This window comes from Helobdella robusta, assembly GCF_000326865.2.
Source record: "Helobdella robusta unplaced genomic scaffold HELROscaffold_64, whole genome shotgun sequence".
Classification (NCBI taxonomy): domain Eukaryota; kingdom Metazoa; phylum Annelida; class Clitellata; order Rhynchobdellida; family Glossiphoniidae; genus Helobdella; species Helobdella robusta.
Window position 1 is genome coordinate 102,767 of NW_008705358.1, and position 27,209 is coordinate 129,975.

Sequence of the window (27,209 nt, forward strand, 5' to 3'; positions counted from 1 at the left end):
AACGGGAATAATCTTTAAACAATTTCAAACTAAGTACATACGTACCTTAACGTTTTAAAGTCATAAACTTGAAAAATCCAAAACATTACAATGAATGCATTTTCTTTGTAAGCATATATTGCACATTTATAAAAAAAACGACGGTTCAATTAAGCAAACATTCACACGTAGTTAAGATGCAGTGCAGACCGACGCGTACACAAATGATACTGATAAAAAAGCACAATTGTATATCTTTTCAATACGTATGAGGTGAATGTTTGACATTTTTATTTACAATATGTGGGTCCTCATAAAATTCATGCATTATGAATGTGTGCATGTTGAAATGTTGTAAAAATACATCGGTGGGTCTGTCTGAATGCCTGAGATGATGATCTGTTTGTTTTTGATAGCAGCTCAATGAACAGGCAGCAGACAAATATTTGCACCTACGTGGATGCACTCTCACTCACTCACTAATCTATCTAACAAGATCGTAATGTTAAAAATTAAAAAAAAACTTAATTGATCGAAGGCTGTTTTGTTTGCATGTTGAATATTGTCTTATTGCTTGCCTATGCGTGCTTTCTTGTGGGTTGGAATTTAATAAATTTCCTTTCATAGTGTCATGCTAATGTAGCTTTCCATGAAATTATATTTTTATTTAGAGCTATTTTACATGAAAATTAGGAAAAATCTTCACAGGCAATCACTCTGACATCACCTAATTATCGCCATGATAACAATAATCAATAATGATAATTCGATGAACTATTATGCTGAAAGTTAACTGATTGTGCAGAAAAATTAACTGATTGTGAATCTTCTCAACAATTCCAGAATAAACATGCAAAAAGTTCATCCAATCAAATAACACATTAATATTAATTAGTTTAAAAACCGACCAATAAAAACTTACAACCAGCAAAAGGTTGCATAAATTATTATAATTAGTTACTATTTTTAGAATAATACGCACCATTCAGGAAATTTCTAGAGGATTCTATAGCCCACAAAACTGTATATATGCTTCGTGCACGGACTTCAAATCGTTGAACTTGTTCTCAAATTTTCCGGCGTCGTTTTTCGAGTCTTTATCAAATTGCGAATTCAGCTTCTAGTTTGTTGTTCGTCTAGCCTACTGGTTAATAAAAAGTTAGTGTTCACGTTAAATTTGCAAACATCTTGCAGATTTTAAATATTGTAATTTGTCGTTTTTGCGTTTTGTTTTTCATTTAACTGTTAACAACTGGTGTCGTAGTCGTCTGCTCTGAATCTGATGTGTCGTGATCGCCATGTTGGCGTGTATGTTGTGTTGTATTTTGATCTTCATCGATTACATTTTGATTTTTCAGAATGTCGTTGCTCGAAACATTCTTCCCAGTGGTGAGAAGAGACTTCAACTTCTTCGACAACTTCAGGTCGCATATGGAAAATGAGTTCTTGGTAATAAATTTGTTTTTATTGCACTTTTGACTTTCTGAATTGGTTTTTTTTACTAATTTAATTAATTTTTAAAAGTCAAATAAGTTTGTTTATTTTAAATTCATTTTGTTAAACTTGAAATTGTAAATGTAAATGCCTCTTTCAGTCAATGGAGCAGCAGATGATGTCCATGCAGGAACACATGGACCAACAAATGTCTCAAATGCGAAATCAAATGTTTCAACTTCTTCCCTATGAACCTGAAGGTCAAGCCATCTCTGAAATCAAACCAACAACTCCGATTATTGAGGAGAAGGGTGAAACTAAACTCAAGTTGGACTTCAATGTTCATGGCTTCAAGCCTGAAGAAGTGAAGGTCAAGGTTCTTGGGAACAATATTCTACAGGTAAGTGAGGCTCTTAAGTCTAATGTGATTGCTTATATTACTAATTGCAGCATAGTGAAGTGAACGTATTAATGTAGTTCGCTAACAAGGCTTAAATTTGTAAAATGTAAAGAGCATTCATTGTGTGAATGTTAAATTGTGCAGGTTCATGCAAGGAGTGACACAAAGAATGAGGCTGGAGAGTCCCATCGTTTATATGTTCGCCAGTATTCCCTTCCTGATGGTGTAAAGGCAGATCAGATCAGGCCAACGATAACAAAGGATGGCGTGTTGACCATTGAAGCACCTGCCCCTCACCTCAAACCATCTGAAAGATTGATTCCAATCAAGTACACAGATGATAAGTGACTTCAGTGACTGATGTATGTGTGACATCTGGGTTTGAATATCGCTTAAACACACTAACAACTACCCAAAAACACTTTATACTTTAAACAGAAAATTAAACGTTTTTATCATTCATTGCGGTTATATTTACTTTGAAATTATGGTGAATTATTTGTTCGGTCAGATGTTTGTCTGTTAGTTTTTTTTCTATTAGTATTAAAATTGCGTTTCTGTGTTGTACATTTTCAATTAAATCGTTTAAATGTTCGTTCTTTTATATAAAAAAATCGAAACTTTGGCACCGCGTGAACTGTCTGTCATCTATCCATCCTTACAAAAACTTTACTTCTGGAAAATATTCTGACGGCGTCGTCCAACTTCGCCAGCTTCTGTTCCAAGTCCTCCCTCAGTTTTTGCAACTTCATTGTGTCGTTCCTCAGCGGCAGGTGCGACAGTTGCTGGACGATGTCTTCCCTCCCTGGAAAGTATTGAAGATGTTTAAATGGTTCGAGTGCTCAACAAGAATTCATCCAAGGAAATTGTAATTAGATTGCTGATTCATTTACCCGTCGTGGAACATGCTTCAGCAAGTAGTAATTATGCGAATTTTGTTGAATGCGGTTCGCATTTCCGTCATTAAACGACATTCGTCTACGTTTTTGTATGAATTTACAAGAAAAATCCAGCAAGTGATCAGTGTTAAGGTTGCTGCGGTCGGTGAGTAGTTGTGTTAATACAGCATTGCATGGATGGTTGCTAGATAATTGCAAAAAGTTTAATATCTAGCCATTGATAAACGCAATAAATTCGCAACAAAATAAGCAGTGACAAAGAGACGGCGGAAATAATAATAAGGTAACGACAGTAACGGCGATGATGGGATAACAAACACTTTTGAATCAGGGAAGTAAAAAATAGAAACTTTTTGTGGTCTGTTGGAGTGTGGAGATGCGTTCATCTTCGGACATCAGTCTGTGACCAGCAGGAATTAATTTCTCTTCATTCATCCTCCTCCTTGTCTCTTCAGCTTGTCGCCATTCTTCTTTTCTTTCTATCAAACTGAAGTTTTATAAACAAATTTGGAGGTTGATGATTCTATGATTTCAATAATTGAAGACTTTATGAAAAAATCTTAACCCGCTCTTAGCAATAATGATCCTCAATAATTTCAATTTTCTGTTAATTTGGCTCAACATTACTGCTCCACACCTAAATCTTTTCTTGTGCTTATAAGGAAAGATTTATCATTGCATCTGTTATATATATATATATTTTTGATTAAATTTGCTTTTTTGCTCAGCTATTTTTCTCCAAACTAGAAAACTTAAGACACGTTAGCCATCATAATTTCATAAGATGATAAAACAGTGTCACATGAGCTCAATAATTTTTATAACTTGCAGATACACGTATCATTTTCATGTCAACAGTTCTTCACCTCCTTCTATTCACAGTTTTGGTTTCATTTTTAAAAACTTACAAGTCTTGAAATTGATAAATTGAAAAAAAATAATGAGAATGAGTCAAGTTACTATTGAGGTATTTGTCCTGTTTGATGACTGACACGTGTGCAACTTCTGCTTGAATCTTTCAAATTAGGAGTACTTGGGCACCTCCTCACAGAATTTTTGGCAGCACATCCATTCAGTTTTATAAAGTCAACGTTGCTTCTAGCACTGCTGAGCTTGAAATTGTAATATTTGATTGAGATAGCAATAAAAAAATTTAGATAAACTTTTCTTGCTGATCATGGATATGTTATGCTTGAAACATTGAACTGAAAGTTTAAAAAGTTGAAAAAAAATTCAGAATTTACATTTAAATTCATGCTACTGCCAGATCTAGATGGAGGTCTTGATGAAAAAACTCTTGAATTTTTATTTTCTCCTGTTGAACAAGGAAAATTAACCTGAAAATATTCATGAAATCAGATCTAAAATAAAGAAAATTAGACCAATTAATATTAACCAACAATAACAAAGAATTTTTGGTTACTTCTAAATATTCTTTTAGCTTAGATTCCACATTGTCATATTTACATGACTTCCACATAGCTTTTACCGGCAATTTTGATTCATTTTTCAGTTTATTTTCTCTTTGAATTTCTTTTAACTTTTTAAAATTTTCTTTGAAAATGTTGGGTTTTGCTATTTCTGCAGAATGGCAGAAGATATTAAAATTTAATTGCTTCAATAATTTGAGTGTTCAAAATGTAGTTCTGTTCATTCCCAAGCAATCAATCAGTCAATCAGTCAGTTCAAAATGTAACATTATTTCTTGACATTTATTTCCTACCATGCCATGTGAAAAACATTCTTAGATTCATACAACACAGCATATTGAGCAAAATGTTACCATTATTTAAAACTAATTAAAAAATGGTAAAAAAGTTTTGTTTACTTTCAAGGTGATTAATAGAAAGAAAATAAGCACTAATTGATTAATTAGTTAATTAAACTGTTAATCAAATATTTAAGACAAGTTTTAAGAACACCACAGTACAGTGTAATGAACTATTATTTACTATTAAATTAATTAATAGTATTAATTAATGATCTATTAATTAAATAGATTCTATTTCTATAACTTACGTAAGCGAAATTGCGGAACTATTTTGTGGTTTGAAGCTAATTCCTCGTTGAGAAGATATCTCGTTGCAGACATGTGTAATTTTTATATTTTTCAATTATTCCTAACACAGCATTAACACAATTGTTTTTAAAATTTTCACATTCAGAAATCTTTTCAATTACTATGGCGACCAAGGTGCTTCACGCATAGACATCAAAATGAACACTCGAACTTCATATGCATAGACAACAAAATGAACAAACGAACCACCACATATATATAGAATAATATATAGAATAAAATATACAGAATATAATATACAGAATATAATATACAGAATATAATATACAGAATATAATATATAGAATATAATATATAGAATATAATATATAGAATATAATATATAGAATATATATATATATTGACACGAGATGCTACTCCGCATTTAAAAGCAGACATGGCCCCAACTAGCACTCACACACAAACAGAAGTAGTCGACTACCGTTGAGTCGACGTTCTAATTCGACAGAAACAAAAGAACCACTCTTTTTAATTTATTTGGATGTTTGTTGGTGATAACTCTAGAGTGATTGATGGTCATCTTGCAGATTTAAAAATAAAAAAACTTAGCAAAAGCATTTTGTTGAGACAGTTTTCTAACTTAAAATAATAAATGAAAGACGTTAAACATTCTTATGACCATCTAAATCTACTTATTATTGTAGACTTATTTCTTATTTGTTGACGCTGTCCCAGTAAATCTTGCCACAACCCGTGCAGACGAGGAACTCTTCAACTTCATTCAATCGTTTGATAGGCAGCCATTCACACTGAATAGTCGTTTGAGTGTTGCCGATGATGAACGATTTTAGATCTATGTCGTTGAATCTATAGTCATGACTTGTCGAAACATCAAACTCAGAACCATTCATAGAGTGATGAGCTTTGCTTATGGCAGTGTTATCCAGCAAACAATGGTCGTCACATTCCCTCAAATCGATCATATTATTCTCCAGGCCCTTGCTGATACCTTTAAAATTTTCCAGCATCTCCTGCCTGGATGTTATGGAAGCAGGACTCAGTTTCCTTTCATTAGCCGCTGCAGCCACCGCTGCTTCCGAAGATTTCTTCTTCTTCAACTTCCTCTTCGCATCACTAATCCCCATGATGGCATTTACAGTTTTCTGGTTGCTCAACTTGGCGTAGATCACAGCGGAACTGCCTTTAACATTTTTTGTTATGTTATCTTCCGGTTTGAAATCCCGACTCCTGATCGAGGCTCTCATCTTGGTCGGCGAGTCAGTCGTATGTGTGGACTTGAAAGTGTAAACTTCCATCATACTGGAGTCGCTCTCGTGGCTGCTCATGCTGACGTCATCGACCACCGAGAAGGACAGTGGCTTGTCGAGGACGTCAAGAATCTGCTGTTCGTTGACGTTCCTGAACTCGTGAGGAACCTGCAGGTCCAACATCAACCTCTTTAGCAACCACAGAAACTTCATCTCCGTCTGACTGATCTTCAGGAATTTGTTGTGGTTGCACATCTGAATGAAGGAGAGAGAGAGAGAAAAAAAACAAATAAATAACGAGAACAATGAAAATAAAGAAGAAGTGAGCTTGAAGAGTTCAAAGAATAAATATTAAAAAGAAGGAAACAATGTTAACAAGGAATGAAAGCAGTAAATAAGAAAGAGAAATGAACCTGGCATCTCGATGACATGTCATCTTCAGTGACTTTTATATTGAACTTATCCAAAATTTCATGCAGTTGTTCGTGTATGATCCTCGACTCCACGCAATAAAATCGATCTGCTTTCATGTTACTCGTCATCTGTTCAGTCACATTTATGAACAGCAATCCAATCAACATTTATTCATCATGTTTTCAACTACCAACCAACATGTTTGCAAATATCATATGACACGTTCCCAGACATCAACCACCATGCAGACAAATAAATTAATACAAATATTATATTACATAACAAACAAACAAACAAACAAACAAACAAACAAACAAACAAACAAACAAACAAACAAACAAACAAACAAACAAACAAACAAATGTAATGTATGCAACTTACTAAGACACAAGCAAGTCCTGAACTCAACAGGATTCTCATCTCCTCTTTTGCGATCTGCGGTATGTACGTACATATGTATGTGTGCAGTGCATGTATCTATCTATGATCATGGCCACAAATGCTCGTATTCGTACACATATATCAGCACACCAACGCATCATCCACCCACGTTAGCGGCCATCTCGTGTGGGTCGTCAGCCTCAATGATGTACGTATCTATCCCACACATCCTCATCTCCTTCCCAAGTCCAATCAACATGGAATCACATACAAACTTCAACGCTGATGATGGAACCCTTTCAGAGCACATTTACTTGTAAATATATTTACTTGTAAATATTTACTTAAAATTACTTAAAATTTTATTTACTTATATTGTAATGAAACAAAATTTTGCCGGCAAACCTGTTTAATAATGTATATCTAATGATTTCTTCTTTTCTAAGGGCCTGCTTGTCACTTACTAATTTCACCTTGCTTTGGTACTGTTCAATTATTTATGTATGTATGTATGTATGTATGTATTTATGTATGTATGTATGTATGTATGTATGTATGTATGTATGTATGTATGTATGTATGTATGTATGTATGTAAGCTTGCATGTATGTTTGTATGTATGTATGTATGTATGTGTGTGTGTGTGTGTGTGTGTGTGTGTGTGTATGCATGTATGTATGTATGTATGTATGTATGTATGTATGTATGTATGTATGTATGTATGTATGTATGCATGCATGTATGTATGTGTGTGTGTATGTATGTATGTATGTATGTATGTATGTATGTATGTATGTATGTATGTATGTATGTATGTATGTATGTATGTAAGCATGCATGTATGTTTGTATGTAAGTACGTACGCGTACATGCAACATGCGTTAGATGCTTGATGGCAGGCACCAAACTAAGAATCTACCGACGATATTTTTACTTTATATCCCCTTCCAAACTACCTCCATCCTCACCACCTTCACATCACGCACTCACTCACTCATTCACTCACTCACTCATTCTTCTACTAACCTTGGGGGACCTCCGATCCATCTTGACGGTAGCCCCTCTCTCGGTCATCATCTCCCCCATCATCGAGCTGTTGTTCAACTGCAGCACGTCGTACAACTCCAACAGACAATAAGCATCCAACGCTGAATTTGTAAAATAATGATAATAACAACAACATCAACAACAACATCAATAACAACAACAGCAAAGAGACCAGCATATATGATCTGTTGTTCTCTCAGTGGCCTCCGTTGCCAGTCTGATATCTGTTGTATCTTGTTGAGGGGTCGACCGAGGCACCTGGTCACCAAGTCACTCAATCCCCTCTCATCCTTTTTCCATCCATCTATCATCAGTGATTCTTCCTGCAACTAGATAGATAAATAGATAGATAGATAAATAGATAGATAGATAGATAGCTAGATAGATAAATAGATAGATAGCTAGATTTGTAATTATTTTTAGGTACAAATTATTGTAATAACAAGCCAAAATTGTCTCAATATAAAAATAAAAACACACCCACCCGACGGCAGACAAGCAGACAGACAAGCAGACAGACAGGAGAGAAAAGAAAAACTAACTTTGAACTGGGACTCCTCCGAGATCGAGGAATTGAAATGCATGACGTGCTGTTTGAGGAACGGGGAGGGCTTTCATCACCTGCTCAAGTCTTCACCGTAGGGAATAAACTTCAGGCGGCAGGGTTTTTTTTTGGGTGTGGTACCTTGTTTTTATCATTCATCATCATCTCGATCCCCCTTTCATCATCAATTTTCACCAACGCATTCTCATTATCATGTTGAACCTTCCTAATTACCGCACTCCATCAACACGACCATCCCCCTAAACGACTAACTAACCGACAATAAGCCTGTTCTCATTAGTGAAGACGTCGACGAAGAAGTCGCTCCAGGCATGTTCAGTGACGGTCGGCAGGAGGTTGAAGACGTCCAGGAGGTACACGTGCGTTCGAGTTGACAGCTGAACCAACGAGATTCTGTCGTTCAATAACATGTTTGTGTCTTTCGAATGCAGTTAATGAATTAAGATTTGTTCAGTAATTATGCAGGGTAGGTGCAAGAGTAATAAGGTAACAACAGACTTGGTGTTATATGTTGATGAACCAAATGTCGGCCTCCACTCGGTATCAAACCCGACAACAACTTCATTCTGTTTTGATCGTGCATTTTGTTTTGTTGTTTTCAGCGCTCATGTTGCGCTTATGTTAAGCACCAACAACACACGTTTAGGTTGCCGATATAATAAGCACTGAACAATATAATAATGCAAACCACGACAACCTTCAACTTCTTAAGGCACTCATCCAGCATATTAGCATCGTCCACCCACACAATGGCAGACCTAGGAATGCTCAAATGATGAAAATTTTTCATGAAACTTTCCGTCTCAACTGCAGGGGGACAGATCGATGTTTCGTGCTCCTTTCTTTAGAAGAAGTAGTCAGTGTGATCAATCAATCAAGCAAGCAAGCAAGCAATCAACTAACTTTGAAAGAGCAACAGCTACATCGTCAGCAATTTGATGTGGGAGGAGCTTAGGGTTCATGTTCAGAACGGTAGCCATCTTAACAGCCGTGCTTATTTCATACTGATCAATTAACTGGTTGATTAGAAATAACTGGAGTTCTGTATTTGTACCTGCTGAAGCCTGCATCATCATTATCATGAGATTGTTGATGTGATTGTTGTGATGTTGTTGCTGTTATGATGATGACAGTAATGAAGAGGATATAAATGATGATGACGACGATGATGGCATAACGGATTCATCTACTCACCAGAACCAGCTCTTCCCATTCAGAGCACTCCATCTCGTTCTAGATCATGTGCAACGATAAAAATATCAACAATAATATCGTTATTATTATAAGCAGTAAGAATAAAACACTAAGTCACAATGAAACGTTATATTGTCTATAATAACGACAGCTATTGACAATATTATAACAAAATGAAGCGGAATAAAGCAACTATAAAATGCCACAAAGGGTACGTGATGGAAATGATATGATTAAAAGGCGGTGATCAAAATGATGCATGTTCGTACCAGCAGAAACCTCTTAACTATGAGGTACTTGATGCTCTTGCATGTCTGGACGAAGGAAATGTGAGGACATGTTTCTGAGTTGATGTCGTCATCTCATTACTATCACCAACACCTTCACTCACATCTACCACCATCCATCGTCTTCACCATCGTATCAGTACCAATATTTACTTTTTCTTCATCATAATTTATACTGCTTCCCATCAACCTCGCAGACAGACAGACAGACGCAAAACATACAAACACAAGCAACATGTATTGGTTATAATGAATGAGTGCTTCTCACACAAAGCATTCTACAGCACCCACACTATAATATTTGTTACGTCATGTTACAAAAACGAACACACACTCAAAGGCTATACAAATACACATCCAGTGCCGGCTCTAGGCACAGGCAAGAGAGGCAGCTGGCTCGGGCGGCTCTTTCCTAGCCTCATCAGGTCACCACCAAGAATTAACGTATTTTAATTATTTTTTCAATCAATATGGCAGACAATTAGTAACTCTGTGAAGTTTGAACATAATCAGACGCACGCGTCTACCACTTCCGGCAGATCCACACACGTCAAAAGTTAGCGTTAACGCAATACAAAAAAATGGCTACCGGAACACATTTATTTTCACAGTTTATTATCACAATTATTAACGTGTAACAATGTTTTTTATTAATTATCTTTTGCATCTGAAAAGAGTAGGAAAGTAAACTTCTTTCCCTAAGTCACGTTAAAAAATGCCCATTTTGTATGTATTTTGCTGGCTTTTTGTGTTTGTACGTCACTCATAGTTCTACTTTAAGATATTTTTTAATATGGTGGTGCTTTTAGGTTAGGTCGACAAACTGGGATCTTGCCTCGGGCGGCAATAAAACCTTGAGCCGGCACTGTACACATCCAAACACACATATATACGGATAGACGAACTTTCATCAGCCTTATAAAGTTTTTGCAATCTGACTCCAAGTTTGTAGAGTGATTTTTGACTTAAATTATCTCTTTTTAATCTAGGCACATCTGTTGACCTGTTTGTTCGTTCGTTTGTATTGTTTTTATTATGATTAAAGTTAATTTACAAAGAGTGCTAATTAAAATCTCTCAACAGAGCTCACAATTAAACAAAAACAGTATGCAAGTAGAAAAACAAATAAGAAAATAAAAAACAACAACTGCTCAACTGAAGGAAAGCGAATATGTTTTTAATTCTTCTATAGACATTTCAGCAAAAAGTTCAGATCTTCTTAGCACAACTTGTATGCATGTTTGTGTGTATGTGTATGCATTTACGTACGCACATCTGTGTATGTATGTAAGTTTATTCTATTAACTTCATGATAAACATGGTCATAGGAGGATGAAGAAGTAATATATGAGGATGACAATCGTTATTAGCGGTACAGAGTACAACATTTGAACAGCTCCTCCTACTAACACTAACACTGACACAAACAAACAAACGAACGAACCCCAAATACTGATCAATGAGAGTGGGCTTGTGTAGGAAGTTGTCGATGGTTTGAAGGAATTCAACCTGCTGGCCAGGCTGGTCGTGCAAGTACCTCTCCAGCTCTGCAATGTGGCCCTGGCTCAACAGGGACAGACATATCTGAAGAGGAGGTTGAAGAGGATGAGGATGAAAAGCAAGAACGCATATAAATGAAATTGAACAAAAACAATAAGCATGTAAGCAAACATAGAGAACGAGATACAAACCACATTGCATTGAAAATACTGATGAAGATGTAAAGCAGTGATGCACCTGGAAGCCTGCATCAACAAATTAACAAGTTGCTACATAATTTGTACCATACATTTGTTATAATTCATAAAAACAAAATAACCCCACACACAACAACAATAACCACACCACCAAATGCAATCAACAACAACCTTAATATATTCATGCTTTTCAATCAGTCCGTGTACAATATTTATAAACTCTGGGTTGTCCTCTTCCCCAAGTTCAAAACAGGAAGAGAAAAGTTGGAAATCAGGCAGAACTGCATGGCTGGTGACAGTTCTTATAGCACTTAATTTAATCTCCTTTGATAACAAAGATTCTAAATTGACAGGGGCCGATGGAGTGATAGCGATGGTAGGTTGAGATGGTTGATTGACAGACCCTGGCAGACTGTCTCTCAATATTTCTTTTGTTTTTGTCTTCCATGATTCGAGAGACCTCATGACCATGTTCATGAACTTTACTCTTTGATCTTTTGTGAAATTTGCATGATGTTTACTAATGGTGTTCAAATTAATTACAAAATTTTAAAAGCATTTTCATATAATATAATGAGAATTTTAACTTTGATATACATTAAATTACTGACCATTTATTACTGATTATAAATATAAAAATTAAAGCAGGTCTAACTAATAGGCAAGAGAGACGACTTATTGATAAAGTAGACGGTAGTGGAGAATGGATTGGGAACAATTTTCCAGCATTTTGACATCTCTGTATTCATGAGAGCTTGATTATTTCTGTTATCTTTGAACAACTCGACAAGCACCTCAAACCAGTACGAGTCTGAATTGCTGGGTCTCCGAAGAGGATCAAACAGAGGAAGTCTCTGGTCCATATTTGCAATGTTCTCACTAATTATATCAGAAAGGTGTTTGCAAGGTTTGGGGGTGGGATTAAAAGAATTTACCTCATGAATGTTGTGTTGGTCATTTATTATTTGGTTTATGCTGGTTGGTGTGTGGTTGAAGTTTAAATTTGATTGGCTGTTACCATCTACACAACGTTTAGTGAATGAGTTTTTGGTCCAAAGAAATTTATTTGTCATCAAATCTGACATTGGAGCAAAATCATTTTTCTTTTTATTGTTGAATTTCCATTCACCATGTTTCAAATTGTCCCTAAAATAATTTCTGTTTTTAATGTGGAAGTCATCTGGATTATCCTCATCTGCACCTACCTGATTGAATGCCAGAAATTCTTCATCCTCATCATCACTTGATTCAAATCCCGCTGGACAACCTTCAATTAGGATTTTGATTTTTGAATGACAGAATCAATCAATCAATCAATCAATCAAATTTATATAGAATAGCCCAATTTCTGAATTCAACTGGTGGGCCCAACCCAAATAACAATGAGATATATATAAGAAATAGATATGAATTGTGGCATGTTGTAAGTATGATTAAACTATTAAAGCGACAGTTAGAGATAAGAACTTGAATATTTGAAAAGTTTAAAATTTCACCTCCCAAGGACATTCTATTTATTTAATTTCAATTTACTTCTTTCACATTTTTCTACACTTTTCAAATTTTGCTTACAGTTGTCAACCGGCTCGAACTAATCGACTTTGTTGGATTGTTGGCTAATTGGCTTACTCACGAAATTGCATGGGAAATATTTACTTGACTTATTATACTTATTATGTTTAAAACCATTTAGTAATTAAATCGAAAATTCAAAAATTTAAAAAATTCTCAATTTGATTTCATTGCGATATCGATGATGATGATTGTGACCTGACTAATTAAAAAACATCAAATAAAATTTATTAAATAGGATGAGTAATTCGTTGCGAAATCGTTGGAGGAAATGACGTCATGTTAACAGTAGTTATTTTACTGCATAGTAGTTAATCCGCCGGTATAAAAGTTACATTCAATTCCTATCATATAAATTTGACCAAATATCATACGCAGGCAGAACTAAATAAAGAAATAGATAGATATATATACGTAGTAATAATACATTTATAATGTTGTATTTACACATTCAAATTGTACAATTGTGTTATGGTGTAGTCTCAAATTATTTTGAATTCTCTCAGAAAAATTTAAACTTTTTACTATATACTAGTAAATTTTATAAACAATTTTTAAAAAATTCAATTTAATTTCATCGCGATATCGATGATGATTTTTGACTGATTAAAAAGCATTAAAGAAAATTTTTAAAATAGGATGGAGAATTTGTTATATGTGGATATTCGTATATAAAGCGAGCAAAATTTTAATATAAAAGCGTTTATAAATCCACGCATATTGGCCCAGCTTGGCTTGGCTTGGTTTGGTTTGGCTCGGCTTGGCTTGGCTCGGCTTGGAATCGGATGTTAAGCAAGGTGTGGTCTCAAACTATTTTGAATTCTCTCCGAAGTAACTAGAATCCATGTATACAAATAATTAATAACATTATATGTTTATATAAAAAAAAGCAATATAGCAGATTCAACCAGCCAATCAGAAAGTTTCGAAGGCGTTCGTTCGATGACGTCAATTTAGTAAGGTTGGCATTGTGGTTAAGACTGTTTAATAGTGTAGTACATACATTAAATAAGTTTTTTGCTGATGTGAATGATTGAAATGATTAAAATGTATGGTTGAAACGAGTATAAATAGGAGCTGAGACAACATGAAAATCAGATCAGGCATTCTGCTTCGCTTGAAGCAGTCTGTCTGATCTCATTTATTTTATTTTTATAATTATTTATTTTTTTTTTATATAGAGTTGCGCGGCTATATAGAGTTATATAGAGTTTCGCGGCTATATAGAGTTATATAGAGTTTCGCGGCTATATAGAGTTATATAGAGTTTCGCGGCTATATAGAGTTTCGCGGCTATATAGAGTTATATAGAGTTTCGCGGCTATATAGAGTTATATAGAGTTTCGCGGCTATATAGAGTTATATAGAGTTTCGCGGCTATATAGAGTTATATAGAGTTTCGCGGCTATATAGAGTTATATAGAGTTTCGCGGCTATATAGAGTTATATAGAGTTTCGCGGCTATATAGAGTTATATAGAGTTTCGCGGCTATATAGAGTTATATAGAGTTTCGCGGCTATATAGAGTTATATAGAGTTATGTTTGTATGTGGTTTTGTATGTTTGTCTGATTTGTGTGTTTGTCTGTGGTTTGTATTATATATTTTTTAGGTGGGTTCTTTAGCGGTTGCTCATGCATACATACATACATCGTGTTTGTTTGTGTGGTAGTATTTTATGTTCTGTTTTACTCTTTTTTCTCTTTCTTCGTAAGTTTTAGTTAAGTTAATGACATAGGTAGGTGAGATAAAAAATTAATTTATTATATAGGTAGGCTAGGACATAAGGTAATTTAGCTACATAGGTAGGTTAGGGACTTCTATTCTATTACTCTATTTGGTGATGTATTTTTTGTTTTGTTTTTGTTTTGTTTAACACCATACATTACATTCAACAGGTACGCGGTGGTTCCTGGTTTTAGTGGGATTTTTATTTATTGATTGTTGAATATATTTTTATTCATACAGGTCTTAATCTCTACGACTTAATCTTTCTTTCTATTTTACCATTTTTATTTTTATTTATTTAAGATGCGTCATTTAGCACACCTACTCAAACACACACATTACATTAGGTAGCTACATAGGTAGGTTAGATAGGCGTAATTTTAATTGTAGGTAGGATAGATAGGAAGCATCCAACACTAATGTAGTTGAATAGGTAGGCGCGTAAGTTTATCGCTTCTATTTTTTCTTGCACCAACATTACACGCATCAGCGTTATTACACGCACACGCATACATACATAAACACATATGTTAGTATTTGAGAGTAATTTTATTTTCATTACACATTCTAATTTATTATTACTAAGGTTGAGAGTAATTTAATTTCATAGGTAGTTAAGGGCAATAATGTAATTCTAGGAACAATCTTGTAATGTAAATTAAAACGCTGTAAGTGTATCGATAGGTAGGTTAATTATAAGTTTTACATTATTATTACTAGGTTGGAGCCCAAGGCATTATGTAGGTGGTGGGGTGGGGCCGATTGGCGAATGAATTGGGCTCTTGAGTTTTGTAATTTTAGGTAAGCTAGGACCGTAATGTAATGAATAGGTAGGTTAAGGCTACGTTGTAACACACACTCATTAGTAGATTTAGGGTCTAAGTTTTACATTATTATTACTAGGTTGGAGCCCAAGGCATTATGTAGGTGGTGGGGTGGGGCCGATTGGCGAATGAATTGGGCTCTTGAGTTTTGTAATTTTAGGTAAGCTAGGGCTTAATTGTAATGAATAGGTAAGTTGAGGCTTAGACGTTATTAGCTAATGCACCTGAATAGGTAGATAGGATTATATATATAACTAATTTGAGACGCGTGCACTTATTATTAACCCCCTCATGAACGGCTGCCTTGACGTGGCGAGGGGGCTTCTCACTAAATGCCGTTCGTGAGATGCGCTTTTTCATTTTCAGATTTTTTAGGTTTTTTTATTAAAAAAGTTCTATAATAAATTAAAACGTACACACATACACGAAATACAAGCACATACGTACATGGTTAAAACAGTAATTTTTGAAATCTACCGAGTTTCTAGCGTTGGATAGAAATATTTAGAAATGTAGTAAAAAAACTATCCAACGCTAGAAATTTGGTAGATTTGATAGATTACTGCATTAATTATGGTCTTTTACCAAGCACATAAGTTAAAAACATACGTGCGAACGTACAAACACACATACGCACATACACATATACATGCATGCGTTAGCTGTTATATTGTTGTAATTTGTCTATTCTTCTTAACTTTTCTTACTTTGTTAACATAAAATCACAAATATAAATTGTAAAATGAGCAGTGTTAAACAATACGTAAGCTAAGGATTGAGTTGATTGAATGTGGGTAGGTGAGTTCTGAGTTGAGAGAACAGAGGCAAGCCATGGCTGGAATTAAAGTTTATAAGAATATAATGACGATAGGTAGGTAACTTTGTATCATCTCCTTTTCATGTTAAGAGACTGTTTTTGGTTTGTGCGCACACACAAGCAGTACGCATACAATACAAAAACAAACATGATACAAACATGATACAAACGTAATACATACAATAAAGACTATTCGATAGGTCTCAGATGATGGTCGGTACAATGGAGGTTCGTCCTTAGAGAGTGAAGAAGTTTCTGAGTACACTCGCGCGCACCACATTTACACACACACACACACACACACACACACACACACACACACACACACACACACACACACACACACACACACACACTTCAATACAACACACACATACACAACATCCATTCATTCGGTGTCGTCGTTATGTTTCTCTTCAACTTTCTATTTTTACCGGACTTAATTCGTTTATAAAATTTATTTATTTAATTCGTTGGTAAGTTAGGGATTGAGATGAGTTGAACAATCGTAGGTAGGCTAGGGCTTAACGTTAGTTAAAAAGTTTCAAGTAAAATAAAAACGCTAAAATATGTTAAATTAAATACCGGAAACATGTAACATTCCTAAAACGTGGAAATACAAATTTGTAGGTGAGTTGAGTTAATGATTATAAGTAAGCTAGGGCCCTGAGAGTAATTTAATTGTAGGTAGGTGACTGACTACTGTTCTTGCCACTTCTTACTAGTTTTGTGTGACGTGTTTGTTTGTTTTCGCTACACAGCACCACACTAACAAAACAAACTACATTTCATTCTCGTCGTCGCCTTGAATTTTACCTTTGAACAATGTTTTTAATAATGTCTATTTATTTATTAAATGTTGACTGGGTTCTAGTTTTTTATAATTTAATTATATATAATTTTTGGATATTTCTTGATTTAATAAAAACAACTATTGTGTTTTTCTTTCTTTACTAAAATCTCAAAATTGTTTGTAGATCTGACAGTTAAGTGTTTGTTCGAGTTTGAACAACAAGCCTTGCAAATATTTTTCAAATATGGTTCATTGATTGGTCGATTGGTTTATTGGATGGTTGGTTGATTGACTGACTGACTGTAAAATATTCATTGAATATAATGAAGATTGTTGTTCAAACAAATTTTTAACATGATCGATAGTGTAAAAAAAAGGGTGACTATAGTTCAATCCTAGAAAGCCAACCTTCGGCTTCAGCAAGCCACCGGATTTCACCTGACCAAAAGTAATTTTTTTTATTCAAATTAACAAAAATAATTTAATAATACATAATTCCATTAAATAAAATTAAATAGAATTACTACACTGTTTTAAGCATATTAAGTAAATATTTCATATAGCTTGCCCATTAAAATCCATGCAATTTCGTAAGCCAACAATCCAAGCATGTCAAATAGCCGATTGGCCGAATTGATCGATTAGGGGAGGCCTATTTACCAATATACAACACTTTCTTATGGGTTGGAGCAAGGATTTGCAAAGAACCTCAATCTTTTTCACTTTTAATTATTTTCGGTAATGTCGATTTTATTCTTTAAAATTTTTACCAAATAAAAGTAATTAATTACCACATTGAATAACAATTTTAAAAAAATAAAATTTTAACATTTTAAATAAAAGCAATATTCCGAAATTAGTAAATATTTGATCGTAACTTTTGACTCGAACGATAAAAAATCACCCTCCAACTCCCCTCCGAAAGTAAGCTCTTTGTTCGGCCGTTAAAAGTGAGCGAAGGCCCTTATATTTATTCTAGTTATGTGATCTACACAATCTTAATATCATCACAACTGGAGTCATCGCCGTTACTTGTGTGTGTGTGTGTGTGTGTGTGTGTGTGTGTGTGTGTGTGTGTGTGTGTGTGTGTGTGTGTGTGTTTAATATTAAACTTTTCTTGGTTCTTTAGAAAAGTGAAATTTTTATTTCCAAAGCAAATATTGAGGAGGATTAGATTTTAAAAAGAAGAAATTTATTTGTCTTTCGAAATGTGCATGAAGGTGTATCAAACGAAACAACATCAGCAGTAGCAGTAGTATTAGTAGCTGCAGTAGTAGTAGAAGTAGCAGTGGCAGTAGTAGTAGCAGTAGTAGCAACATCACCGGCACAGACAGACACACACACACAAACAAACACACACAGACGTACTTAAGAACTTAACAATGTTGAATAAATAATGAAGTATTCTCTTACTACTGCTACCACTGCAATAAATACTCGAACACACAAACACATTTACTGGCTGTACAACGGTACATTTTCATTATAATATGCGCGTGTATAATTTTTCTGTATCAATTTACTGTTAAAAATATGAATCAATTGTTAGCTACGATTTAATTTAATTCATTTTCAATTTAAATAATTAATTCATATATTCATACTTTCATTGATAAAAGCAATCAATCTTTTGGGTTGTTCGTTTTTTTAGCAATATCAAATACAACGACGCCGTGCCATCATTCTTTAAAAGTATATTCCAAGACGGATGTTTCAACAACATCAACAACAACATCTGCAGCTAGAAACAACATCATCAACAACAAGAAACAACATCAATAACAACATATTCAACCGCAGCAACAACAACAACGTCAATCAGCCAAACTCTGAACGGCGACGGAAACAAAGTAAACAGTAAACAATTACCTAGCTAAAACATCGGAAATAAAATAAGCGAAAGGAACTAAAAGGTGCCCCAAAAGAACCAATAGGTACCAAAAAAGAAGAAACAACAGGTATTAGGCAACAACAACAACATTATCAACAACAACATTATCAACAACAACATTATCAACAACAACATCAACAACAACATCAACAACAACAACATCAACAACAACAACATTATTTTGTTGATGTTGGCTACGATAAAACATACAAACAAAGACATCCATTTGAGGTGAAAGCTTTCTTAACTGCACACCCAGGCTTATTGTTTGACAGGTAGAAATATTTTTCATCATTTTATTTTTTCAACATAAGGTAATTAAGCAAAAAAAACAACAACAACATCAAAAAACATCACTATCATCATCATCATCATCATCAACAACAACAAAACCATCTTCAGTAGCAACAATAACAGCAACAAAAAGATTTATTTGCACTAATTAGCCAGCATCACGATCTTGTACCAGTAAAAATTCTGTCACACAGACAGACACACATACAGACAGACATACATAAACGTAGTTAATAAAACACTAATAAAAGAAAGAAAAACACTTGAAAATATAATAAAATAATATCATTCGCATAATGTAACATTGAGACATTGATAGTTCGCAACTATCATTTTATAAAACTCACCTTTATGAATGATCATCGCTATACTGTGTGTGTGTGTGTGTGTGTGTTTGTATGTGTGTGTGTTTGTATGTGTGTCTATGTGTAATTTACAATGTTCTTGTGTGTATTTCAATGTATATATTTATCGCGATCCACCAGAACCGGTGAAGCGAGGTCCTTAATTGCGTTGCACTTGTTTCAAATGCTCAGAATATAACTTACATCCAACTTAATTGAATAAAAAATATGGTGAAATGTGAGAAAATATGAGAAAATAATGGGCTAAATTCTTTGAAATTTAAAAATGATGATGACGTCAGAGTAACGATTCTTCGAATGCCCCACTCACCTCACCCCACCTACGTTTCTTGACTGACGCAGGCTTTTATGTTGTGTTTTCAGTGTGCTTATGAATGAACGAATGAATGAATGAGTGAATAAATGAGTGAATGAACGAACGAACAAACGAACGAACGAACGAATGAATGAATAATGCAGTAGGTCCGTTGTTGGGTGTAATCTGCAAACGTTAACGATGACTAATTTGATTCAAACTGTCGCACTGCATTTAGAGGAAATGATTTTTTAAAATTTAAGTGGCATTCATCTGTGAGCTGTTTGAAAATATTTTTTATTACAGTAACTTAATGAGAGGTCTCAATATTTCATTAGCTCAAAACATTGATAACCAACATATATAGAAATTTCAATTGCACAATCTGCAGGCAACAAACATACACACACCTACTTAACTTACACACGCGTAAACACGCACACACATTTATCGAAACACTTAGCACATAGGAATTTTGATCAAACGATTGTTGCTTGTTATTTCATACGGCAGATATACGTTCTGAACATTTTCGTCTGTGAATTTGTATGAAAGGAAAGGGATTTCAAATTAATAACGATGTCTTGTGGAATTTAAAAAGAATTTCTAATTGATCGCATACTCTTCTGTATATTCTTTTCCATCATGAGTTTTTTTTACTTAATTTATTTGATTTTATTGAAAAATATTGTTTGAATTAATTTCTCTCAGATATCGAAAAATATTCCACATCATCGAAAGAGTTGTACAGAGAGAGCCGCGAATATTTCTACAAAATGAACCCTTCCAACTTTCATTATATAATCGTGTGCGTGTTCCTCTGCGTTGCCCACACGTTGCCACAACAGCCAGCACAGAATAACATGAATACAACACCAGTTGATGTCGTTAATAACCACAACAACAACATCAACAACAACATCAACAACAACAACACAACTGCTCACATCCGAAAAGATACAACAAATGACATGAGTTTTAATGATCAGCGAAACATTTTAAACAACAGTGACACGACGAACAACATAACAAACGAACGAAATCTACCGAATGATGAAAATCATCAGCAGAGTGAGAACCAGCACCAATCAAACAACCAACACCTACTCCATTTAGTTTACGAAAGTTCACAATGCCTCTACAGTCTACCCAGGCCAATCCGATGCCAAATATCAACGACAGACAAGTATATGAATGCAAAAGTTAATCAGATGGTCGAGAAGGAGCGAATAACGTTGATTGAATACAGCTTCCACTTCACGAACTACACGCACAACCCCTTCCTCTTCAACGCCACATTCTACCACAAGCCTCACATCTGGTCGCGGACCTCGACAACTTATGGGCAGACCCTCCTCTCCCTCGCTTTCAACTACGGCATCCTCTCACTCATGACCCTGACCTTTGGAACGACAAAAACTCAGGTCGAGTTGAACGATTCGCCCTACGGATGTTTTGGTCAACTGCCAGAAATGGATAAAATGTCACTCATTCGCGAGCTGACGATGGTTGACTTTTTAAATGTTGCTCCGAACAAAGACCATGAAAACAAAACGAAAAACTTAGAAGTAGTACAAAATGGCGCAAGAATCTGTCACGAAATTGTTGAGAATGACAATGGATACGCCAGGTTCACAGACTGCTGTTGTTATGCAGATGTCTACAGCGGTCAGAAAGTTTGCATCAATAGCTCTCAAAATTCCTGGCTGACATTTCTGTACACGCTTCTCAGCATTGTCCGCTACTGCATCTTCTTTTTCGGTCCCATGCTCTTTTTATCTGCCATGACGGGCCTAGCGAGAGATGAATTCCCATACACCGTCAAACTGAATGATAAGTTAAATAAAACTGTTATGCTTTGTCGCTCTGATCAAGATGTCCCTGAAAAATTGAAGTACAAGTACGTTCTTGACTTCCGAAATAAGCGTGGGTTTCCGAAATTTAAAGATTCGATAACGTTAGCTAATAAAGAAATTGATGATTTCTGGAAAAATAAAGAAAATAGTTCTTTAAAAAGTAGTCAAAATTTGAAACCAGAGGCTCCAAAGTTAACAATCTCGCCCGTAAAATCAGAATCAAAAGAAAAATTAGACGGTGAAGAAAGTGATGCTGATAAAAAAGAAGAGGCGTTTGAACTTCCGAAATCATTATTCAACTGCCCCGTGCACATACAGATCAAGGAGTATGACATATCCATCAATTATAAAAGGCTTGTAACAGAAAATGATGTTTCCATTGGCTTCTGGAAGACGATCTCGAACATGATCTTCATGTGCCGACTTCGAAATGTTGGTCCGTTTCAAGATTGCTGTCGAGAGAACATGTTCAAGCACGCATTATGTCTGAGGAATCGACCAATTTCATGGTTAACATTCTGGAAAATTATCGGCTCAATTTTACTTGTTGTTCTTCTACCGACACCCTACTACTTGAGACTCTGGGTTTTGTATAAATTTGAAATCAACGAAATATTATCTCGGAAATATCTCTTGTCAACTTTGGGGCTGACCGAACGATTTGAAAACAGTTTGTTACATTATTTTCTGCCCGATCATATTCTGTTCGCATTCATTTACCTGGTCTACATTCTGCTGGCGGTTTGTTTCGTCGCCATGCCGGAAGATTCTGAAGATGGAAAGATTAAACAAGTCGTCATCAGCTCATTCACCGATTTGAAAAATTTATCATGGGTGGATGTTCTTCACATGCTGGTCTCGAACATCATCTGGCCTTTCAAGAGATTTGGTGTTATGGGGTTTTTGGTGTCCATAGTTTATCTACCGTTCGTTATTCCATTCAGTTTGATCGTGTTCTGCATGTACTGTCTGCCCACTCTATTTCTCACTGCCAGGATGATTTTTTATTCTAAAAAAGTCTTCAGAGAGAAGAGAGTTAAGAAAAGCCGACGGTAGGTATAAAATTATTTACTATAAATCAAATTATATTTGCATTGCATTATTTCAAATAAAGTTATTTCAATTATTGCTACTTTGCATAAAATTTTCCGAACCGATTGGTTTTAATTTGTTATTTAAAAATTTAGCATTTATATCTTTAAAATTTACAATGATTTGAAACAAACTTGCACACTCTATCACCAGAGCATACAGAGTTAACAGGAAGACGGACAACAATTTGCGCAACTTTTACATGGAGAGATGGTTCCAGAAATGTACGAACGATGATTCAGACGTGACAGACGATTTGAACAACAACATCGACAGCGCTGACAACCGCAACGAATACAACAGCAAAATAAACCTAATGAAACAAACTTCAAAAATGTCAGACATCCTGGACATTGACGAGGTCGATCATTTAAACCCTTCCAAATTGAAAAAATCTCGAACGCGAAGTGCCTCGCTGGCTTCCACGGTTATAACGTTTGACAAAGACAAGAGGGCGTGTCGTGTTTTGGGGCAGCTACTCGTTTCAGTGGCTTGCATCGTCGTCCTCTACGCCATCCTCATCATAATTACTGAGTGCCTCGGCTCTCTGGTTGATATGTTAGTATTCACCATGATGGGGATAATTGTGAACGCGGGCAGTCTGCTGAAGTACATTGCACTCATCATCATGATCGTCGTCTACAGTTACGATTCATTCAATAACGTCGAGAAAAAATACCTCAAACTGAACAAGGCACTTTTCACGGAAGTTAAATCACGGATAAAAGATTTAGATAAAGTTACAAGTTTGCCCTCCTACCTGCAGGAGAATCGTGGCTTCAAAGCTCAGGAGTTGAACGAGCAGGCTGACCACGAGATGCCTGACGATGTCTCCGAACGTCTGCCTCGCCACTGGTTCATCAACGATCTCGTCCTCTTTGTTGACAATGAAGACATGCCGAGAATTCCTAAGAAGTTATTTGAGAACGTTTGCGAAATAAAAGTGGCCGGAGTGCCAGGACCGGTTTACAGAGGGCTTCTGCTGGCCTTGAAACAATTCATTAAAATTGTAACTTTTATCGTCTTTGTGTTCATTGTTGTTTTAACTTTTGGAAATGTCTACGAAGTTTCGAACACGAATCAGATGTTGGCGGCATTGGCAGGAGGCTCTCTTCCCTTCATCCTGCGAACCTTCATGGAGCCAGAGAAGCCAGAGATAGAAATGGGAACGGTCAGTTTCAAGAGTAAGTTGGACGAAGTTATCAAAAATTTTGCCCAAGTCTGGCCGATGTACGATTTTGACTTTCAGTTATACAAACCCGAAGAAGATAGTGACAGCGACAGTGAAGATGGCAGTAAAAAGAAAAGTAAAAAAGAGCGGAAAGACAGTCTTTCCAAAAAGCATTCCGAAACGCTGCCCGCACGTAAAATCTCGAACCCACATCTCGACGTCATGGAGTCGGACAGGAGCCGCAGCATCGACAACATGTTCTTCGACTACATGTGCCCACCATCATCGTCAGCAACGACCACCACCACCACCGTACAACAGCCGCAATCAGGCAACCACAGAACCGTTGCGCCGACGAAATCGAACCAAAGCGCGAAAGTTTGCTTCAAAGTTCCAGAGAAGGAGGACGAGGAGACGGTGGACATCGTGATTCTGCTGCCTGAGGAGTTCGACCTTTTCTTCGATGATCCTCTCGTCTCCAGTAAATTCTGATCCAGCCGTTCAATTGTAATATTCTTTTTATTCTTCTTCGTATTATTACAGTTGTCATCTCGTTATATCTGACCAAAATATATGTATGTGTATGAATGTTTGTATGTATGTATGTATGTATGTATGTATGTATGTATGTATGTATGTATGTATGTATGTATGTATGTATGTATGTATGTATGTATGTATGTATGTATGTTAAAACCAAAACATGATGTATGTATGTATGTATAAAGTGTTTATTTGTACTGTAGGTTTGTGTATTTCTTAATATAATATGTTCACATGTGTGTGTGTGTGCGCGCTTGTATGTGTGCGTGCTTGTATGTGTGTGTGTGAGTGTGTGTTTATAAGACGCACGATTTGAGAAGTTAGAAGGCGAGGGTGGATGGAACATCAAGTAGTTGTTTTTTCGCAAACTTAGAGAATAATGCTTTGAAATCTATTTTTATCTGCTGATGTTTATTTATAACTTTTCATTACTATTTATAGCATTTGTTGCTGTTTATAAAAAATTTGTTGCTATTTATAAATAATTTGTGGTTATTTATAAATAATTTGTTGCTATTTATAAAAAAATAATTTGTTAGTATGTATTTTAGATCTTTACAAAGCTTTAATTTTGTATCAGTTGGTATTTATTAACAACAATCGTCTGCTGATGATCATTTACTGATTTGACGTCTTTTACTGCTGACTGGCTTGCAAATGACAAACGATCAATCAATCAATCAATCAATCAATCAATCAATCAATCAATCAATCAATCAATCAATCAATCAATCAATCAATCAATCAATCAACCAACCAATCAATCATGATCCACAAAAAGATTAATTTTTCATATTAGCATTTAAATATACAGGATTATTTTTCAAATAATTTTTGTTTATATTTTCAAATATTAGCGTGCTCTTTTACATGAAGCAGTTCATAAATTGATGGGATGTCGGTGAGATCAAGTAGACGAATGAGAGAACGAACGATTATGGATGAATAGATGGATTGAAAGAATCGGCGAATGGATGTAAATAAATAAATGGATTGATAAATTGATTGATCAAATGAATGAATGAATGATTGAATGAATGAAAAAAAGAGCGAAACACACAACACCAAAAAATATTTGATAATTCAAGTTGTCATGTCAGTTGATATCTCGCATTATTTACAACCGCATGTTACAATTAGTTCGTTATTGCATTCTTCTTAACATTCTTCGTTCTTGTAACATTCTTATATGTCGTCGTCATCATCATCATCATCTTCGTCGCCATCGTCATCACCATTCTCCTTTGTGATTTAGCAATCAATGCACACTAACGGTATTCATGTGGTTTTCGCACGAACTTACACATACACACACACACGCACACATCTAAACACACACACAAGCACACACACATTCATACATACGATTATTTTCAACTCTTTCTCACAAATGAAGAATTTTTTGGATTAATTTTTAAATACGCATACGCTTTTGACATCATTAATATTCATGACATCGTTAATATTCATGATAAATTTCAAGTTCTATGGTTTGTATTTTTTGGTATATATATATATATGCATACATATATATTTGTATTTTTTAATGCATGCTTGCAAGCATGAATGTGTCTATTTTTGTATACATGTATATATGTACGTAAGTATGTTAGCATATACATACACACACACACACACACATACAAGCAAACATAACATAGGCGAATACACTTACACATACATACATATTCAATTTTGTAAACCTTAAATATGGTTAAGATTAAATTTCATTGCAAAGCAAATATTTAACACCCATCCATTCATTCATTCAATAATTCATTCATTCATTTAATCATTCATTTATCCATTCAATCATTCATTCATTTCCTTTCCAACAATTCTGTGATATATGAAAATACATATATATGTATTGTAAAAAAATTCATAACAGATTTATTATTATTATTTATATAATTATTCCAAAACTGAGATACCTTAATAAAAGTGAAAAATGATTCTGTTGGTATTTTTGTCACAACTCGTCAGCATGCAGCTTCATCGCCACCACTACCACCATCATCATCCTTGTTATCATCAGCACCATCATCATCATCATCATCATCACAATCAGCACCATCCTCATCATCACCAACGTACTGGTCGTATTATATGAGCGGCAGGTGCGCCTGATGCAAAAAATAATTCCTCTCCCTCCGAATACAACACAAACCACTGCACATTCGATGAATACAAATACAATACAATACAAATACAATACAACCACAATAAGAATACAATACAAACACAATAAGAATAGAATACAAACACAATAAAAATACAATACAAACACAATACAAACACAATAAGAATAGAATACAAATACAATAAGAATACAATACAAATACAATACAATACAACACGAATACAATACAATACAGCACCAA

At 35.0% G+C, this 27,209-nt stretch overlaps 2 protein-coding genes across 2 annotated transcripts; one reads left to right on the forward strand and one right to left on the reverse strand.

The window, feature by feature from the left end:
• Positions 1-1,720: 1,720 nt before the first annotated feature.
• Positions 1,721-13,159, reverse strand: HELRODRAFT_193976 (hypothetical protein). Its single transcript, XM_009029983.1, has 24 exons — positions 13,082-13,159; positions 12,241-12,852; positions 11,757-12,079; positions 11,580-11,633; positions 11,333-11,472; positions 10,794-10,891; positions 9,871-9,944; positions 9,311-9,471; positions 9,096-9,249; positions 8,906-8,973; positions 8,664-8,800; positions 8,385-8,432; positions 7,822-7,943; positions 7,201-7,280; positions 6,965-7,091; positions 6,796-6,849; positions 6,414-6,542; positions 4,732-6,255; positions 4,136-4,293; positions 3,957-4,049; positions 3,673-3,824; positions 3,063-3,199; positions 1,958-2,618; positions 1,721-1,813 (listed from the first exon to the last, which is right to left on the reverse strand). The coding sequence occupies exons 1-18, from the start codon at positions 13,092-13,094 to the stop codon at positions 5,446-5,448; spliced, it is 3,204 nt and encodes a 1,067-aa protein (XP_009028231.1). The 5' UTR covers positions 13,095-13,159; the 3' UTR covers positions 1,721-1,813; positions 1,958-2,618; positions 3,063-3,199; positions 3,673-3,824; positions 3,957-4,049; positions 4,136-4,293; positions 4,732-5,445.
• Positions 13,160-20,939: 7,780 nt separating this feature from the next.
• Positions 20,940-24,774, forward strand: HELRODRAFT_180676 (hypothetical protein; the record flags this gene model as incomplete). The annotated part of the gene is made up of 2 exons (XM_009029984.1): positions 20,940-23,071; positions 23,265-24,774. The coding sequence occupies 2 exons, from the start codon at positions 20,940-20,942 to the stop codon at positions 24,772-24,774; spliced, it is 3,642 nt and encodes a 1,213-aa protein (XP_009028232.1).
• Positions 24,775-27,209: the final 2,435 nt, after the last annotated feature.